This window comes from Ascaphus truei, unplaced genomic scaffold (assembly GCF_040206685.1).
Source record: "Ascaphus truei isolate aAscTru1 unplaced genomic scaffold, aAscTru1.hap1 HAP1_SCAFFOLD_1576, whole genome shotgun sequence".
Taxonomy (NCBI): domain Eukaryota; kingdom Metazoa; phylum Chordata; class Amphibia; order Anura; family Ascaphidae; genus Ascaphus; species Ascaphus truei.
Genome location: NW_027454467.1, coordinates 19,588 through 34,481, shown reverse-complemented (window position 1 = coordinate 34,481; position 14,894 = coordinate 19,588). Strand labels below are relative to the sequence as shown.

Below are 14,894 nucleotides of genomic sequence, written 5' to 3'. Positions count from 1 at the left end.
TACTGAGCATCTACCCTTCCCCAATACCCCGCCGGCTACATCAGTCTGAGCATCTACCCTTTCCCAATACCCCGCCGGCTACATCAGTACTGAGTATCTACCCTTCCCCAATACCCCGCCGGCTACATCAGTACTGAGCATCTACCCTTCCCCAAGATCCCGCCGGCTACATCAGTCCTGAGCATCTACCCTTCCCCAATACCCCGCCTGCTACATCAGTACTGAGCATCTACCCTTCCACAATACCCCGCCTGCTACATCAGTACTGAGCATCTAACCTTCCCCAATACCCCGCCGGCTACATCAGTACTGAGCATCTACCCTTCCCCAATACCCCGCCGGCTACATCAGTAATGAGCATCTACCCTTCCCCAATACCCCGCCGGCTACATCAGTGCTGAGCATCTACCCTTCCCCAATACCCCGCCGGCTACATCAGTGCTGAGCATCTACCCTTCCCCAATACCCCGCCGGCTACATCAGTACTGAGCATCTACCCTTCCCCAATACCCCGCCGACTACATCAGTACTGAGCATCTACCCTTCCCAATACCCCGCCGGCTACATCAGTACTGTGCATCTACCCTTCCACAATACCCCGCCGGCTACATCAGTACTGAGCATCTACCCTTCCCAATACCCCGCCGGCTACATCAGTACTGTGCATCTACCCTTCCCCAATATCCCGCCGGCTACATCAGTACTGAGCATCTACCCTTCCCCAAGATCCCGCCGGCTACATCAGTACTGAGCATCTACCCTTCCCAATACCCCGCCGGCTACATCAGTACTGAGCATCTAACCTTCCCCAAGATCCCGCCGGCTACATCAGTACTGAGCATCTACCCTTCCCCAATACCCCGCCAGCTACATCAGTACTGAGCATCTACCCTTCCCCAATACCCCGCCACCTACATCAGTACTGAGCATCTACCCTTCCCCAATACCCCGCCGCCTACATCAGTACTGAGCATCTACCCTTCCCCAATACCCCGCCGCCTACATCAGTCATGAGCATCTACCCTTCCCCAATACCCCGCCGGGTACATCAGTGCTGAGCATCTACCCTTCCCCAATACCCCGCCGGCTACATCAGTACTGAGCATCTACCCTTCACCAATACCCCGCCGGCTACATCAGTACTGAGCATCTACCCTTCCCCAAGATCCCGCCGCCTACATCAGTACTGAGCATCTACCCTTCACCAATATCCCGCCGGCTACATCAGTACTGAGCATCTACCCTTCCCCAAGATCCCGCCGGCTACATCAGTACTGAACATCTACCCTTCCCCAATACCCCGCCGGCTACATCAGTGCTGAGCATCTCCCCTTCTCCAAGATCCCGCCGGCTACATCAGTACTGAGCATCTACCCTTCCCCAAGATCCCGCCGGCTACATCAGTACTGAGCATCTACCCTTCCCAATACCCCGCCGGCTACATCAGTACTGAGCATCTACCCTTCCCAATACTCCGCCGGCTATATCAGTACTGAGCATCTACCCTTCCCCAATACCCCGCCGGCTACATCAGTACTGAACATCTACCCTTCCCCAATATCCCGCCGGCTACATCAGTGCTGAGCATCTACCGTTCCCCAATACCCCGCCTGCTACATCAGTACTGAGCATCTACCCTTCCCCAATACCCCGCCGGCTACATCAGTACTGAGCATCTACCCTTCCCAATACCCCGCCGGCTACATCAGTACTGAGCATCTACCCTTCCCAATACCCCGCCGGCTATATCAGTACTGAGCATCTACCCTTCCCCAATACCCCGCCGGCTACATCAGTACTGAACATCTACCCTTCCCCAATATCCCGCCGGCTACATCAGTGCTGAGCATCTACCGTTCCCCAATACCCCGCCTGCTACATCAGTTCTGAGCATCTACCCTTCCCCAATACCCCGCCGGCTACATCAGTACTGAACATCTACCCTTCCCCAATATCCCGCCGGCTACATCAGTGCTGAGCATCTACCCTTCCCCAATACCCCGCCGACTACATCAGTACTGAGCATCTACCCTTCCACAATACCCCGCCGGCTACATCAGTACTGAGCATCTACCCTTCCCCAAGATCCCGCCGGCTACATCAGTACTGAGCATCTACCCTTCCCAATACCCCGCCGGCTACATCAGTGCTGAGCATCTACCCTTCCCCAATAACCCGCCGGCTACATCAGTACTGAGCATCTACCCTTCCCCAATACCCCGCAGGCTACATCAGTACTGAGCATCTACCCTTCCCCAATACCCCGCCGGCTACATCAGTACTGAGCATCTACCCTTCCCCAATACCCCGCCGGCTACATCAGTACTGAGCATCTACCCTTCCCCAATACCCCGCCGGCTACATCAGTACTGAGCATCTACCCTTCCCCAATACCCCGCCGGGTACATCAGTACTGAGCATCTACCCTTCCCCAATACCCCGCCGGCTACATCAGTACTGAGCATCTACCCTTCCCCAATACCCCGCCGGCTACATCAGTACTGAGCATCTACCCTTCCCCAAGATCCCGCCGGCTACATCAGTACTGAGCATCTACCCTTCCCCAATACCCCGCCGGCTACATCAGTACTGAGCATCTACCCTTCCCCAATACCCCGCCGGCTACATCAGTGCTGAGCATCTCCCCTTCCCCAATACCCCGCCGGCTACATCAGTACTGAGCATCTACCCTTCCCCAATAACCCGCCGGGTACATCAGTGCTGAGCATCTACCCTTCCCCAATACCCCGCTGGCTACATCAGTACTGAGCATCTACCCTTCCCCAATACCCCGCCGGCTACATCAGTACTGAGCATCTACCCTTCCCCAATACCCCGCCGGCTACATCAGTACTGAGCATCTACCCTTCACCAATATCCCGCCGGCTACATCAGTACTGAGCATCTACCCTTCCCCAAGATCCCGCCGGCTACATCAGTACTGAACATCTACCCTTCCCCAATATCCCGCCGGCTACATCAGTACTGAGCATCTACCCTTCCCCAATACCCCGCCGGCTACATCAGTGCTGAGCATCTCCCCTTCCCCAAGATCCCGCCGGCTACATCAGTACTGAGCATCTACCCTTCCCAATACCCCGCCGGCTACATCAGTACTGAGCATCTACCCTTCCCCAAGATCCCGCCGGCTACATCAGTACTGAGCATCTACCCTTCCCAATACCCCACCGGCTACATCAGTAATGAGCATCTACCCTTCCCCAATACCCCGCCGGCTACATCAGTACTGAGCATCTACCCTTCCCCAATACCCCGCCGGCTACATCAGTACTGAACATCTACCCTTCCCCAATATCCCGCCGGCTATATCAGTACTGAGCATCTACCCTTCCCCAATACCCCGCCGGCTACATCAGTACTGAGCATCTACCCTTCCCCAATATCCCGCCGGCTACATCAGTACTGAGCATCTACCCTTCCCCAATACCCCGCCGGCTACATCAGTACTGAGCATCTACCCTTCCCCAATACCCCACCGGCTACATCAGTACTGAGCATCTACCCTTCCCCAATACCCCGCCGGCTACATCAGTACTGAGCATCTACCCTTCCCCAATACCCCGCCTGCTACATCAGTACTGAGCATCTACCCTTCCCCAATACCCCGCCGGCTACATCAGTACTGAGCATCTACCCTTCCCCAATACCCCGCCGGCTACATCAGTATTGAGCATCTACCCTTCACCAATACCCCGCCGCCTACATCAGTACTGAGCATCTACCCTTCCCCAAGATCCCGCCGGCTATATCAGTACTGAGCATCTACCCTTTCCCAATACCCCGCCGGCTACATCAGTACTGAGCATCTCCCCTTCCCCAATACCCCGCCGGCTACATCAGTACTGAGCATCTCCCCTTCCCCAATACCCCGCCGGCTACATCAGTACTGAGCATCTACTCTTCCCCAATACCCCGCCGGCTACATCAGTACTGAGCATCTACCCTTCCCCAATATCCCGCCGGCTACATCAGTACTGAGCATCTCCCCTTCCCCAAGATCCCGCCGGCTACATCAGTACTGAGCATCTACCCTTCCCCAAGATCCCGCCGGCTACATCAGTACTGAGCATCTCCCCTTCACCAATATCCCGCCGGCTACATCAGTACTGAGCATCTACCCTTCCCCAATACCCCGCCGGCTACATCAGTACTGAGCATCTACCCTTCCCCAATACCCCGCCGGCTACATCAGTACTGAGCATCTACCCTTCCCCAATACCCCGCCGGCTACATCAGTACTGAGCATCTACCCTTCCCAATACCCCGCCGGCTACATCAGTACTGAGCATCTACCCGTCCCCAATATCCCGCCGGCTACATCAGTACTGAGCATCTACCCTTCCCCAATACCCCGCCGGCTACATCAGTACTGAGCATCTACCCTTCCCCAATACCCCGCTGGCTACATCAGTACTGAGCATCTAACCTTCCCCAATACCCCGCCGCCTACATCAGTACTGAGCATCTACCCTTCCCAATACCCCGCCAGCTACATCAGTACTGAGCATCTACCCTTCCCCAATACCCCGCCGGCTACATCAGTACTGAACATCTACCCTTCCCCAATATCCCGCCGGCTATATCAGTACTGAGCATCTACCCTTCCCCAATACCCCGCCGGCTACATCAGTACTGAGCATCTACCCTTCCCCAATATCCCGCCGGCTACATCAGTACTGAGCATCTACCCTTCCCCAATACCCCGCCGGCTACATCAGTACTGAGCATCTACCCTTCCCCAATACCCCACCGGCTATATCAGTACTGAGCATCTACCCTTCCCCAATACCCCGCCGGCTACATCAGTACTGAGCATCTACCCTTCCCCAATACCCCGCCTGCTACATCAGTACTGAGCATCTACCCTTCCCCAATACCCCGCCGGCTACATCAGTACTGAGCATCTACCCTTCCCCAATACCCCGCCGGCTACATCAGTATTGAGCATCTACCCTTCACCAATACCCCGCCGCCTACATCAGTACTGAGCATCTACCCTTCCCCAAGATCCCGCCGGCTATATCAGTACTGAGCATCTACCCTTTCCCAATACCCCGCCGGCTACATCAGTACTGAGCATCTCCCCTTCCCCAATACCCCGCCGGCTACATCAGTACTGAGCATCTCCCCTTCCCCAATACCCCGCCGGCTACATCAGTACTGAGCATCTACTCTTCCCCAATACCCCGCCGGCTACATCAGTACTGAGCATCTACCCTTCCCCAATATCCCGCCGGCTACATCAGTACTGAGCATCTCCCCTTCCCCAAGATCCCGCCGGCTACATCAGTACTGAGCATCTACCCTTCCCCAAGATCCCGCCGGCTACATCAGTACTGAGCATCTCCCCTTCACCAATATCCCGCCGGCTACATCAGTACTGAGCATCTACCCTTCCCCAATACCCCGCCGGCTACATCAGTACTGAGCATCTACCCTTCCCCAATATCCCGCCGGCTACATCAGTACTGAGCATCTACCCTTCCCCAATACCCCGCCGGCTACATCAGTACTGAGCATCTACCCTTCCCAATACCCCGCCGGCTACATCAGTACTGAGCATCTACCCGTCCCCAATATCCCGCCGGCTACATCAGTACTGAGCATCTACCCTTCCCCAATACCCCGCCGGCTACATCAGTACTGAGCATCTACCCTTCCCCAATACCCCGCTGGCTACATCAGTACTGAGCATCTAACCTTCCCCAATACCCCGCCGCCTACATCAGTACTGAGCATCTACCCTTCCCAATACCCCGCCAGCTACATCAGTACTGAGCATCTACCCTTCCCCAATACCCCGCCGGCTACATCAGTACTGAGCATCTACCCTTCCCCAAGATCCCGCCGGCTACATCAGTACTGAGCATCTACCCCTCCCCAATACCCCGCCGGCTACATCAGTACTGAGCATCTACCCTTCCCAATACCCCGCCGGCTACATCAGTACTGAGCATCTACCCTTCCCCAATACCCCGCCGCCTACATCAGTACTGAGCATCAACCCTTCCCAAGATCCCGCCGGCTACATCAGTACTGAGCATCTACCCTTCCCCAAGATCCCGCCGCCTACATCAGTACTGAGCATCTACCCTTCCCCAATACCCCACCGGCTACATCAGTACTGAGCATCTACCCTTCCCCAAGATCCCGCCGCCTACATCAGTACTGAGCATCTACCCTTCCCCAATACCCCACCGGCTACATCAGTACTGAGCATCTACCCTTCCCCAATACCCCGCCGGCTACATCAGTACTGAGCATCTACCCTTCCCAATAACCCGCCGGCTACATCAGTGCTGAGCATCTACCCTTCCCAATACCCCGCCGGCTACATCAGTACTGAGCATCTACCCTTCCCAATACCCCGCCGGCTACATCAGTACTGAGCATCTACCCTTCCCCAATACCCCGCCGGCTACATCAGTACTGAGCATCTACCCTTCCCCAATACCCCGCTGGCTACATCAGTACTGAGCATCTACCCTTCCCCAAGATCCCGCCGGCTACATCAGTACTGAGTATCTACCCTTCCCCAAGATCCGCCGGCTACATCAGTACTGAGCATCTACCCTTCCCCAAGATCCCGCCGCCTACATCAGTACTGAGCATCAACCCTTCCCAAGATCCCGCCGGCTATATCAGTACTAAGCATCTACCCTTCCCAATACCCCGCCGGCTACATCAGTACTGAGCATCTACCCCTCCCCAATACCCCGCCGGCTACATCAGTACTGAGCATCTACCCTTCCCAATACCCCGCCGGCTACATCAGTACTGAGCATCTACCCTTCCCCAATACCCCGCCGCCTACATCAGTACTGAGCATCAACCCTTCCCAAGATCCCGCCGGCTACATCAGTACTGAGCATCTACCCTTCCCCAAGATCCCGCCGCCTACATCAGTACTGAGCATCTACCCTTCCCCAATACCCCACCGGCTACATCAGTACTGAGCATCTACCCTTCCCCAAGATCCCGCCGCCTACATCAGTACTGAGCATCTACCCTTCCCCAATACCCCACCGGCTACATCAGTACTGAGCATCTACCCTTCCCCAATACCCCGCCGGCTACATCAGTACTGAGCATCTACCCTTCCCCAATACCCCGCCGGCTACATCAGTACTGAGCATCTACCCTTCCCAATAACCCGCCGGCTACATCAGTACTGAGCATCTACCCTTCCCCAATACCCCGCCGGCTACATCAGTCCTGAGCATCTACCCTTCCCCAATACCCCGCCGGCTACATCAGTACTGAGCATCTACCCTTCCCCAAGATCCCGCCGCCTACATCAGTACTGAGCATCAACCCTTCCAAGATCCCGCCGCTATATCAGTACTAAGCATCTACCCTTCCCCAATACCCCACCGGCTACATCAGTACTGAGCATCTACCCTTCCCCAATACCCCACCGGCTACATCAGTACTGAGCATCTACCCTTCCCCAATACCCCGCCGGCTACATCAGTACTGAGCATCTACCCTTCCCCAATACCCCGCCGGCTACATCAGTACTGAGCATCTACCCTTCCCAATAACCCGCCGGCTACATCAGTGCTGAGCATCTACCCTTCCCAATACCCCGCCGGCTACATCAGTACTGAGCATCTACCCTTCCCCAATACCCCGCCGCCTACATCAGTACTGAGCATCAACCCTTCCCAAGATCCCGCCGGCTACATCAGTACTGAGCATCTACCCTTCCCCAAGATCCCGCCGCCTACATCAGTACTGAGCATCTACCCTTCCCCAATACCCCACCGGCTACATCAGTACTGAGCATCTACCCTTCCCCAAGATCCCGCCGGCTACATCAGTACTGAGCATCTACCCTTCCCCAAGATCCCGCCGCCTACATCAGTACTGAGCATCTACCCTTCCCCAATACCCCACCGGCTACATCAGTACTGAGCATCTACCCTTCCCCAATACCCCGCCGGCTACATCAGTACTGAGCATCTACCCTTCCCCAATACCCCGCCGGCTACATCAGTACTGAGCATCTACCCTTCCCAATAACCCGCCGGCTACATCAGTACTGAGCATCTACCCTTCCCCAATACCCCGCCGGCTACATCAGTCCTGAGCATCTACCCTTCCCCAATACCCCGCCGGCTACATCAGTACTGAGCATCTACCCTTCCCCAAGATCCCGCCGCCTACATCAGTACTGAGCATCAACCCTTCCCAAGATCCCGCCGCTATATCAGTACTAAGCATCTACCCTTCCCCAATACCCCACCGGCTACATCAGTACTGAGCATCTACCCTTCCCCAATACCCCACCGGCTACATCAGTACTGAGCATCTACCCTTCCCCAATACCCCGCCGGCTACATCAGTACTGAGCATCTACCCTTCCCCAATACCCCGCCGGCTACATCAGTACTGAGCATCTACCCTTCCAATAACCCGCCGGCTACATCAGTGCTGAGCATCTACCCTTCCCAATACCCCGCCGGCTACATCAGTACTGAGCATCTACCCTTCCCAATACCCCGCCGGCTACATCAGTACTGAGCATCTACCCTTCCCCAATACCCCGCCGGCTACATCAGTACTGAGCATCTACCCTTCCCCAATACCCCACTGGCTACATCAGTACTGAGCATCTACCCTTCCCCAAGATCCCGCCGGCTACATCAGTACTGAGTATCTACCCTTCCCCAAGATCCCGCCGGCTACATCAGTACTGAGCATCTACCCTTCCCCAAGATCCCGCCGCCTACATCAGTACTGAGCATCAACCCTTCCCAAGATCCCGCCGGCTATATCAGTACTAAGCATCTACCCTTCCCAATACCCCGCCGGCTACATCAGTACTGAGCATCTACCCTTCCCCAATACCCCGTCGGCTACATAAGTACTGAGCATCTACCCTTCCCCAATACCCCGCCGGCTACATCAGTGCTGAGCATCTACCCTTCCCCAATACCCCGCCGGCTACATCAGTACTGAGCATCTACCCTTCACCAATACCCCGCCTGCTACATCAGTACTGAGCATCTACCCTTCCCCAATACCCCGCCGGCTACATCAGTACTGAGCATCTACCCTTCCCCAATACCCCGCCGGCTACATCAGTACTGAGCATCTACCCTTCCCCAATACCCCGCCGGCTACATCAGTACTGAGCATCTACCCTTCCCCAAGATCCCGCCGGCTACATCAGTACTGAGCATCTACCCTTCCCCAATACCCCGCCGGCTACATCAGTACTGAGCATCTACCCTTCCCCAAGATCCCGCCGGTTACATCAGTACTGAGCATCTACCCTTCCCCAATACCCTGCCGGCTACATCAGTACTGAGCATCTACCCTTCCCCAATACCCCGCCGGCTACATCAGTACTGAGCATCTACCCTTCCCCAATATCCGCCGCCTACATCAGTACTGAGCATCTACCCTTCCCCAATACCCCGCCGGCTAGAGAGAGAGAGAGAGAGAGAGAGAGAGAGAGAGAGAGAGAGAGAGAGAGAGAGAGAGGGAGGGAGAGAGAGAGAGAGAGAGAGAGAGAGAGAGAGAGGAGAGAGAGAGAGAGAGAGAGAGAGAGAGAGAGAGAGAGAGAGAGAGAGAGAGAGAGAGAGAGAGAAATAGACAGGGAGATAGATAAGTGAGAAAGGGAAGAAAGGGAGAGAGAGGGAGAGAGAGAGGGGGAGAGAGAGGGAGAGAGAAAGAGAGAGAGGAGAGATAAGAGAGAGGGAGGATAGAAGAGGAGGGGTGATGAGAGAGAGGGAGGGAGATGAAAGAGAGAGAGATGAAAAAGAGAAAGAGATGAAAGAGGGAGAGATGAAACAGAGTGATGAGAGAGGGGGAGAGATGAGAGAGGGAGGGTAAAGGTGAGAGGGAGGGATGAGAGAGAGAGGCGAGAGATGAAAGAGAGAGAGCGCGATGAGAGAGGAAGGGCAGAGATGAGAGGGAGGGAAGAGGGAGAGAGAAGAGATTATTTAGACTGTAAGCTCTTTGGGACATTGCCCTGTTTCCCGTATCCCCGCTGTCTGTCCTGGATTCACCTCTTATTGTGATGCGGTAAAGCGCTGTGCACACCGTTGGCGCTATACCAATAAGACGATGCACACACCGCCCCAGTATTCTGCGTTATTAGCCGCTACAACAACCTTGGATAAATCTGTTTATAATGTGGTGGACTGGGGGGGGGGGGGTGAGCTTTGCTGGAAGTCTCCCCACATACCCCTTAGAGTGTAAGCTCTTCGGCTCAGCATTTAGAATTGTGCCTTTTTAACCGGAAATGTTATTGTTGCAAATGCTGCTTTAACTATTCCAAGTCACAACAGCTCAGCCTGGCTTGTAACTTCTGAGAATCGTATATATCAGGCTCCCTGCTGCAAAACGGGGACAACAATTGCACCATATTTATTGGGGGGAAAAAAGAGAGAAAGTCTTTGGTTGCCCGATTTAATTCTGGAACAATCTTCACCTTTCTCCCCTAGGTAGGAAGTAAGGGGGTCTCTGGAGTGTCAGCTCCTGGGATCCCCGCCTGCCGCCCCCCCCTCCCCCATGTAAAAACAATGGGGGGAGGGAACAATAAGGAGAAATGCACAGACCCTATAGTGTTAAAACACAGAGCGTTACCCCTTAACAAGGCCAAGTCATGCACAGTAACTAAGAGAAGCCGTGGACATTCCGATACCTTACAGCTTAGAGTGTAAGCTCTGTGGGGCAGGGACTCCTTTCCCTAATGTTTCTTATGTACGAAGCGCTTATTCCCATTAGCTACCCCACTATTGTGTCCCTGCTGTGAAGCCCTATGTACATGGATGGCAAAGATACCCCCAGTAACCAGAGTACCCACAGTACCCCCAGTAACCAGAGTACCCACAGTACCCCCAGTAACCAGAGTACCCACAGTACCCCCAGTAACCAGAGTACCCACAGTGCCCCCAGTAACCAGAATACCCACAGTGCCCCCAGTAACCAGAGTACCCACAGTACCCCAGTAACCAGAGTACCCACAGTGCCCCCAGTAACCAGAGTACCCACAGTGCCCCCAGTAACCAGAGTACCCACAGTGCCCCCAGTACCAGAGTACCCACAGTGCCCCCAGTAACCAGAGTACCCACAGTGCCCCCAGTAACCAGAGTACCCACAGTGCCCCCAGTAACCAGAGTACCCACAGTGCCCCCAGTAACCAGAGTACCCACAGTGCCCCCAGTAACCAGAGTACCCACAGTTCCCCCAGTAACCAGAGTACTCAAAGTACCCCCAGTAACCAGAGTACCCACAGTGCCCCAGTAACCAGAGTACCCACAGTGCCCCCAGTAACCAGAGTACCCACAGTACCCCCAGTAACCAGAGTACCCACAGTGCCCCCTGTAACCAGAGTACCCACAGTGCCCCCCAGTAACCAGAGTACCCACAGTGCCCCCAGTAACCAGAGTACCCACAGTTGCCCCCAGTAACCAGAGTACCCACAGTGCCCCAGTAACCAGAGTACCCACAGTGCCTCCAGTAACCAGAGTACCCACAGTGCCCCCAGTAACCAGAGTACCCACAGTACCCCCAGTAACTAGAGTACCCACAGTACCCCCAGTAACCAGAGTACCCACAGTACCCCAGTAACCAGAGTACCCACAGTGACCCCAGTACTAAACAACATGCACTTGAAATACTGATATCAAAGCCCCTCGATCTTACACACAATTGGATAACGCTGTGGCCACACCTCTTTGCTGTCAGCACAGGGCACTGCAGAGGGAGGATTACCCTCGATCACAGTGAGGCACCCAGGGAAATACTGACTCATTCACTGCTGAGAGTTACGTAGACGATATATCCTGCAAACAAACATACGCTGGTTACAGCAGTGCCGGCACGGGGAGAGGTTAACTGTGCAATCAGCCAATGATGAAGGCGGTGATATAACTCCTGTAGCACACCTTGCCTTGTCATTTATATTCTTCACTGCCAGATGTGTCTGCATTGTATTGTTGAGCAAGCCACCTCAGTTAGTGAGGGGTTAATAGAATCTGCGAGCAACCACATCCCACTGGTTACCCCCCTCCCCCCCTCTGCACAGCTTCTAAACATGCGTGTGTACATCCCGGCACAGGTTGGATCAGCTAATCTATACAGAAGAAGAAGAAGGTGGCACTCACGGTGGAGAAGTTGTGAGGTCCGCACGCCTCCCCGCGGTATCTGCAGGACAACATCATGTCCTCCAGCTGGTGGCCCAGCCTCTCCATGAATCCCGAGCTGATCCCGTCAAAGTCCCGGGGGGGCAGGAAGAGTCGGAAGTCGGCCAGTTTGTGGAACCACTTGTGTTTGTCCTCGGGCAGCAGCTCGGCCAGGAGAGGCCGGGCCGTCCCGGTTGGCCAGCAGCAGCCCCAGCCAGTAGCCGGCGTAGTAGAGGTCGCTCTTGGTGAGGCGGTGAAACCGCACCGGGTTGTTGTTGCACAGGGTGACGGCTGGGAAGGCCAGCTCTTTGCTCCACTCGAGCTGCATGCGGGTGTGCGACGGGAAGGACAACCAGTAGAGCACCCTGTTGGAGGACCAGGAGAGGAAAAAGCCCATCGAGGTGAAGAGGGCGAGAAACCAGAAGGCGCGGCGCTGGTACGCCAGCCTGGGCGAGCAGACGTACCGCAGGCCATGTAGCTTGGCGTGCTGCAGGAAAGGCAGGGTTAAGGCACGGCGCTGCTGGGTCCTCACATAGCACATGGGAGGGTCCACCTGGGCATCTCTCCTTGTGCTGGCCACCATAGAGGGGCAGCCACCAGCTGGAGGCCGGATCTTTGCTTCTCGGGGCATGGCACACCCCCAGGGGCTCACCGGCAGGCGGGCATCTCGCTCTTGGCATCAGCAGCACAGCTGGGTACCACTTCCCCCTCATTCATTCAGTGCCCGGGGCGCCAGCTAAAACGCACTCACCCAGCAAGACCTAGGCCGTCTGCTAGTCCAGGGGCACAGCGCCAATCTGGCATGGCAACTCGGATGGTGTGACAGGCAGACCCCGATGTTCTCCTGTCAACCAGCTTTTCTTTGGGATGTAATCTGGGATTAGCTTTCCCTCCTGCGTTTCGCTTACCCTGCCCTGTGCATCTTGTGCCAACTTGGGTCTTTCCTGTGGGACGTTATCTGGGATCAGCTCCCCCCTCCTGCGTTTTGCTTACCCTTTCCTGTGCATCTTGGGCCAACTTTTCAAACAACCAAATAATTTTCCGCCTCCCCTCCCCCCCCCCGCTCCCCACCCACCCGCTCTCTGGATTCGTGTGGGATGCAGAGGTTCGCCCACTCTGCTCCCTCGTATCTTTTAGCGTTCCAGAAATACGCAAACCTATGCAATCTCCCACACACCTCAGACAAGAACGGGCATTCCTCCGTCTTCCGATTTCCAGTGAAAGAGGGCTGGGGTTGGTCAGCGGTGCTGCCAATGTTTTGGCGTAGGTGAGGGTCAACTAGCGCCTTTCACTGGTAGCCATGGCTCTGCCAACCTCTGTTCTCCCCCTTCCTCTGCTTCATTTACTCAACCTCCAGGACTGCCCCGAGAGGAGAAGAAGAATCTGCCAGGGTGGCACTTTGGCAGGTCACAGGGCAGGAAGGCAGGAATCCAGCCCAGAAGAAGCACGGTCTTCCACTCCGTCTTCCCGGGGTATAAAGCAGCTGACGAACCCTTTGTACGGATCCTGCAGACGACAATGACGGGGGGGGGGGGGCTCTGTAAATCCTCAACAATGGTCTCTCTTTCTCAGCTGCCTTCTTCTGTGTTTTTTCTCGCTCCCCATTGACATCCAAGCAGAAGGATCTGACGAGAAACCTTTCCAATCCGCCAGTAGGGGTTTCGTTCTTTATTTTTGGTTCGCTCACAGCTCAGCGCGCCTGACCACAGATGTGGCTGTTCCAGGACTCGGCCAACACACGGATCAATTTGTGTCCGGATGGCAAAGATGAGCCCCCTCCGCGCCGAAGCTCCAGCCCTGCCATCCCCCTGCTTCCAGCCTCTCCTTGCCCACTGGGGGGGGGGGAGGGGGGGGGAAAGTGAGAGGGTGGGGGTGTCTTGGCGCTGGAGAGGCCAACAAACTTTCAAACCTTCGTCGGGCTCCGGAGCGAGGAGAGCAGCTGCATGCGGAGGCTGCTTCTCTTCAGCACTGCGGACAGCTCCCTCAGCCAGGGATTGATGACGGACAGCCCCGACTCCAGTGAAGATCGGACAGGCAACGCGATGGGTGGGAGGGGGGAAATGTCTCGGCTATCGCTGGCTCTTCTGCATCCGCGTGGAGGGGGATCACTTGTTGGCTATATATGTGTGGGTGTATATATATATATATATTTAGCCTTAATTCAGATCTCCAGCAGGACGACTCCGGAGTGCCGGGAAGGTGCTGCCAAGTTCTCCTTCACAGCTGGCACAGCTGGTGTTCCCTCTCTCTCCCTCTCTCTCTCCCTCTCTCTCTCCCTCTCTCCCCGATGTACACGGGCATCTCTTTTTGTGCATCAGTGTACTCCTGCATTACCGTATTCCTCCGAGCACTTGGGCACTCTTTGAATTACCAACGTGCCTGGCAGTGAGGAGCACTCCGGCAGACACGGAGACGTTGATGGCCCACCCAGGCTGCCCATTCTCCCACCTGCTGTGGCACCTCGGGGTCTGTCCTCCGGCTGCGGTGTATGCCAAGAATGTTTGAATTCTATGAGGCTGGACCACCGCTGCTGGGAGGCTGATCCCTGACTCCACTACACTTTTTGTGCAGAAGTTCTCCCTCACATTTCCCCATAGCTGCCCCCCTCCCGCAGCTGCTTTATCATATCCTTTGACACAGCTGATCATGTTATCCTGCTTAACAAACTCCAGAGCTCTGGAATAGGGAAACATGCTTTAAACTGGTTTCAGTCCTACCTATCAGGAAGATCCC

At 55.4% G+C, this 14,894-nt stretch overlaps 1 protein-coding gene across 1 annotated transcript; it reads right to left on the bottom strand.

Moving 5' to 3' along the window:
* Positions 1-12,073: 12,073 nt before the first annotated feature.
* LOC142476400 (acid-sensing ion channel 2-like) lies at positions 12,074-14,440 on the bottom strand. The gene is given in 2 exon segments (XM_075581787.1): positions 12,074-12,350; positions 12,352-14,440. Coding segments are annotated over 2 exon segments (684 nt in total). The 5' UTR covers positions 12,793-14,440; the 3' UTR covers positions 12,074-12,107.
* Between the last annotated feature and the right edge of the window lie 454 nt (positions 14,441-14,894).